This window comes from Salvia hispanica, chromosome 1, assembly GCF_023119035.1.
Source record: "Salvia hispanica cultivar TCC Black 2014 chromosome 1, UniMelb_Shisp_WGS_1.0, whole genome shotgun sequence".
Lineage (NCBI taxonomy): Eukaryota > Viridiplantae > Streptophyta > Magnoliopsida > Lamiales > Lamiaceae > Salvia > Salvia hispanica.
This window is the reverse complement of record NC_062965.1, coordinates 51,380,524-51,386,620: the sequence shown is the minus strand read 5'-3', so window position 1 is coordinate 51,386,620 and position 6,097 is coordinate 51,380,524. Positions and strand designations below refer to the sequence as shown.

Genomic DNA, 6,097 nt, shown 5'->3' with positions numbered 1-6,097 from the left:
CGGCATGCATCCCGGTCAGTATTGCACCCTTCTGGCGCCCTTTTCATTTGCGTCACCTGAATTGTCTCTTACTGACTTGGATCCCTTAATCCTGCACACTTGAGCAACTATTTTGCAGATAATACATGCATTTCACGACATACTGACCAGTAACCAAGGCTTAGAATACGACTTATCAGTAGTCTACACGCAATTTGGCATTCTTCTAAATTTTTCGTGCTCGTTAGCAAGATTCAGACATTATCTTGTGGCAAGTTATCCATAACTCGTGCGTCCCATTTCCATACATCATCCAACACAATGAAACATTTGTTATCCTTCAACCTCTCTTCCAAGAGTCTAACTAATTTCTTATCATTTTCTTCATCTCCTAGGGTAAGGCTTTATTCGCGATCCACTTGAGCTAGAATGCATCGCAATATTTCAATTGATTCACATTTTATGCCCACTTTAACCCATACTCGAAGCTCGAAATGACTCTAAAGTGATGGATCATCAAATATTTTTTTAGCAAATGTCGTCTTTCCAAACTCCTGCTATCCCAAACATTCCAATGTGGTTCTCTTTATTTTCTTGAAGAAGACAATCCCTTAACTCTTCAAATTCTTTGGATAATCCAACCATGTTTGAGTCGATTCCACCAAAATTAATTCTTGAGGAAAGAGGTTGGCCTTCTTCTTCAGGCATATTGAGTAGTTCAATATCGAATTCCGCCTCCATCACCGCGACCCTCTGGATGAAGCAATCAATACTCTGTCGGAGACTCTGCAGATCTACCGAGAAAGACAAGTGATCTTGTGGAAGAATCTGTTCATACACATGAGATTCTAGTAAATCTTCTAATTCCCACACGACCTCTTTGACTCGTTCGTCCAAATCATTAACCTTCATCCTGATCTTACTGCAGCTCGTGTCGTCCAATTTTAGTACAACTTTCTGAACGCAACACATGGCCTCGTAGGCGGGTTGTATGATTTGTGGAGAGGGAGGAGCTAGTGAGATGCGAGAGGAATGTAGAATAGTCCGAATGGTATTCTTGAGAGAAATCGCAGCACCGTAAGCCGCCATGACATAGCTTGATTGAAGTATCAAGTATAGGCTGTGGTTGCGAAGCTGAATGAAAGGAGTTTGCAACGGCGTAAAGTGGTGGTGGGATTTTGGTAATCGCATGTAAAATTGGATGTGCTAATCACGTGTGGTGTATCGATTAAAGATACCACGATGCACGCCCGTATACTCCGCTCAATCAATCAATTCAATATTTAAACATTGTTGGAATCCTAACAATTATACAGCGTTTGTGGGTTCAAGCCCAAATCACGGCAGTAGGATTTTGGATTTTAGGTAAATGTATGTATGTAAAAGTGAAAATGGTAATCACGTGTAGTGTAGTGTATCGATTAACGATACCACGATGCACGCCCAATTGAATATTTGAACTTTGTTGAAATTCTATCAATTTGTGTTGGAATGCTTTGTTATTAAATGGAGGTGAAATCGGAATCAAAATTAGTCCAAGTTTGTGATATTATGGACTAACATGCTTAATTATTTGAATTATTTGCTATACATATATTAAATTAAATATGTATCTGACAAGTAATATTAATTAAATGAATTGAAATTTTGATTGCACACATGTGACATAACAAGAAAATTATGAAATGAATATAGTTTAAATATATCATTTTGTGTGAGAAATGAAAAGGAATAAAATTAGTGATCCATAATATCACAACCTTTGGCCTAATTTGGCATTTCTGAAATATCATGAACTGACCCCTTTTATTAATTCACCATGTATTGGAAAATATAGTACTAGCTGATTTTGTGGGAAATTCATCATAAAATTTAAATTTATAATATTTGCGACCAGCTTTTATGTTCGGCCAAAGTTTATAACAAAATTTAATGAATTAAAAAAATTTATGACCACTTTAATAAAAATAATGGTAGAAACAAAATGATACATCTAAAAATGAACCTCCCTACATATTTAATTACAATACGAGAAATGTAAAAGAAATATCATTAATTTGTCCATACCTGCACGATTATTGAAGTCGACAGCATAACCAACACCAAAATACTAGTACAGTACTACTTAGCATACACAAGAATATCTCATCATACGATGGCACATAAAAGTGCAAGAATCAAGCACTCACAAACAAGATTTCAGCCTATATAACAAACATTAAAATACTAACATTTCAGCCTACGCAAGAAACGACAAACAACAAACAAATTTGAAAAGAATTCAAATAAAATCCAATGAAATGAAATATGCAAATTTACCCAGGCATGTATGAAGTTATTTCTTTCATTTTGGCTGCCATCTTTCTTCAGCTCCCTTGCTTTCATGCATGCCTCTCTGAGACTATTGTGATTTGGTTTTCAGAAAACACGTCATGAAAGCTCGCGTACAATGTAGGGCATGTCCGGACGAGTATCTTGTCTAAATAGAAGGCACATTCGAGCTAATTGAACCATCTGTTGCAAATAAATCATCATCATCATAATCATGAAATGAAATGCAAGACTTATCTATTAGCCAAACTAGTTATCAATCTACCTTTTCAACTTCCTCGGGGGGGCAGTCTTCTTTTAATCTAGCATCCACAATCTCGTGTACCTTGCCTGAATCAAGCTGTGGTAATGCATGGTATCATATTACTTTCAAAGTTATCAAACATATAAACAAAGATAAACAAGTTGCTGCATACCCATGTCAAAAGGCGGTTCATTGGATGCCATTTGGGATCAACTGTCAAGAGCTCAAGGAGAATCACACCAAAGCTGAAAACATTACTCTTTTGAGTGAACTCACCATTCCCTCTACAATTCAAAACAGCAGCAATTACTACAAATTCAAACTCATCATTAAGTAAAACTACAGAAATAAACCTACTCTGGAGCATCATAACAACTCTTGACATTAGGTTGACACTCAGCCCAAGTTATCTTTGCAGTTTCATCATCAAAAAGAAAAACATTGCTGGATCTTAAGTCATGATGAATCAAATGATTTTCGTGAATGTAGCATAATCCCCTTGCAATCCCAACAGCAATCTTGGTTCTTTGGGACCAAGATAAGACATTCATATCTGCTTCTCCGAGAACATAAAGAGTAAACATGCATGCAGGATAGGATTCGTCTTCAAACTTGTTGTTTTGAATAATATTTAAAAAAAAAAATTAACCAACCGCGAAGAATATCATGTAGGGACCTTTGTGTGGAAAACCCATACACCAGAAACTGCCGGCCACCATTCAAACAATAACCAATTGGTTGAACCACGTTTTCATGTTTCAAGCTAGATACTGTTGAGACCTGCATAACCATGTGTTAAACATACATCAATCGAGCCATTCAGAAAAGATGTTAAATAACTATTGCTAAACCTGTGCTACAAAGTCATGCTCTGGCATGTTGTCGAGCCATTTAACTATTGCTTCTTGTCCACTTTTGAGTACTATATGGAATACATCTACCTCTCTCACTGAACTAGAACTCATACTCATGGGAATAAAACCATCATGCATGTGCCGAGCCTTTGAATACTGTGCGAAAAATTCACGCTCTTGTATGTACTCGAGCCTTTGAAAATTTTCTTCGTTTCCACTTTTGTCATTTACTCCTCTGTCTGCACTAACACTCAAATTCCCGGGAACAACATCATCAATCGTGTGCTTTATTTCAGGTGCTTGAAATTCTTCATTAATGTAACTTATTTCAGCTAGTGGAATGGAAGGGACATAAATTGGCAGCATATTGATAGTATGATGCACAGTTAAGCCAGGGACAGCCTTTGACTGCTTATCAACGTCAACTGTTGATCCTGTGTCCATAGCCAACGGAAAGAATTGCATGATCAACCATCACAAGTTAAGTTAAACATTCAATATATGTAAGTTATATATACAAAAGAAAGAATTCACTTTTACCAGATACTTCAACACTAACATCATTACTAATATCCTTCATTTCAGGTAATGCAAAGGCAGGGACATCAACTTCAACTTCAACTTCATTCACATCCTTTTGTGTTGACATTATAAATATTTGTAAATATAAAGAACTCACCTTTGCCAGATGGCAAAACTGTAGTTTTTGGAACTCTGTTCCAATTAGGCCAGAATTGTAATTTTTGTGTCGTCGTCCCTTTCATCTCCTGATGTTCAAGGGCTAACTCAAGCTGTGCCACAACTCTAGTCATCGTGAGTCGTTTCTTGGGTTCAGGATGCAAACATCTTTTCACAACCTCAACAAATGTCTTGAGGCAATCTTGTGTGATATCTCCCTTCAAATTTGAAGCTACAATCTGGTCAGCTTTCCCATTCCGAATCTTTTCTTGAGCCCACATGCTCATACAGAGCTCATTTTCCGCAAGCCTCTTGTCAACCGCTGGTCTCCCAGTCAACACCTCCAATAACACTACTCCGAAAGAATATGTGTCACTTGCTCTTGTAAGTCTGCCGGAGATAAAATAACTTGGATCAAAATACCCAAATGAGCCCTTAACATTTGTGAAAACATGGCTCTGTAAGATATCATTCTCTAAATGTTTGGCTAATCCGAAATCTGAAACCTTTGCAATGAAATATTCATCTAAAAGGATGTTAGTAGGCTTGACATCGCGGTGTATGATGGAGCAACCAGAGTGAAGATAGTCCAAACCTCGCCCAGCTCCAATACATATCTTAAGTAGTTCATTCCATGAGAGAGTTGAGCCGCCCTTGCTATTCTTGTGGAGGTGATCTGCTAGCGTTCCATTCAACATGTAGTCATAAACAAGAATCATCTCTCCATCCTCATCGCAGTATCCAATAAGAGATACTAGATTACGGTGTCGGAATTTACTTAATGTTTCAATCTCCGCCGCAAACTCTGTCTGCCCTTGACTCGAATTTGATCCTACACACCGCTTTATGGCCACAACAGATGACCCTTTATCAATGAAGCCCCTGTAAACTTCACCAAAACCACCCTTTCCGATCACTTGCTCAAAACTGAAATCTCCGGTAGCTAAGTTGATTTCGGCAAGTGAGAATCGACGACAGAGTTTCTCAGCCGTTGAGGATGTCATCTTTTAAGTTAAGGATAAAGTTGGTTTCAAGTTGCAACGATACCACAAATGCACCAAAGGATAGTTTAAATCTACAATAAATGTCCCGCAATATGACCCTCTTGAATTACACCTCACCCTCCTAAAATTTGTCATCATTTCATTCGGCACAAATTTCAAGAATTGTAACAGAAATTGGATTAAAAAAGTTAGTAAGATACGTATCATACTTTTATATACTCTCTTTATCTCTCTATAAATGAAACGTTTTTCCTTTTAAGGCTGTCCCATCAACAAACGTTATTCTATCTTTAGTAACTCACAAAAACAATACTACATAAAATCTTGTACCGAAAAACAAATATTTCACGTTTAATGGAACGGAGGGAGTATTAGTTTTGTAGTAAAATGTGTGATAATGAGTTAGTTGAATGTTGGTACCACTATCAAAAATGAAAAAATGAAAGGTAACAAACATTGTAAGACGGTTGAAATGGAAATGGAAATAGATGATAAATTTTTGGGGACATAGTGAGTATATAGACACAAACTGGATGTAAGATACGCTTAATTTTAGTCTTAAGAGAAGCCGCCATCAATGAAAATGGGAAGTGGTGGCGAATCGCCAGTATTTGAACTGATATTTTTAAATGAAAATGATTGTTTTGTGCCTATGCAAAAAGAGAGCGGTGCACATGCATCGTTTAATCTGTAGAGATATTGTATAGAAATTGCTTGTTTCTTTTTAGATATTTGGTGCGATAGTTGTGATATATAAATAGGTGATGTGATCCATATGTCCATTTTGCTCGTTTCCTTATAGATATGAGTTGTGATGATGTGATATTGTAGAATATAAATATGACCCATTACTAAATGTGTATATTTTCATATCTTGTTTTAAAAGGAAAATTTTGTTTATATTATCTTTTGCCTGAAATTATGCATATATAGGGTTGTGATCAATTGAAATTTTTTAGCCTAATTGAGAATTGAGATGCATCATCAACCACTCATTTTTATTAAAT

At 36.6% G+C, this 6,097-nt stretch overlaps 1 protein-coding gene across 1 annotated transcript; it reads right to left on the bottom strand.

Annotated features, from left to right (window-relative positions):
• Positions 1–2,087: 2,087 nt before the first annotated feature.
• Positions 2,088–5,123, bottom strand: LOC125216539 (cysteine-rich receptor-like protein kinase 8). The gene is made up of 7 exons (XM_048118281.1): positions 4,088–5,123; positions 3,406–3,842; positions 3,208–3,334; positions 2,912–3,107; positions 2,727–2,838; positions 2,576–2,650; positions 2,088–2,493 (listed from the first exon to the last, which is right to left on the bottom strand). The coding sequence occupies exons 1-7, from the start codon at positions 5,088–5,090 to the stop codon at positions 2,410–2,412; spliced, it is 2,034 nt and encodes a 677-aa protein (XP_047974238.1). The 5' UTR covers positions 5,091–5,123; the 3' UTR covers positions 2,088–2,409.
• Between the last annotated feature and the right edge of the window lie 974 nt (positions 5,124–6,097).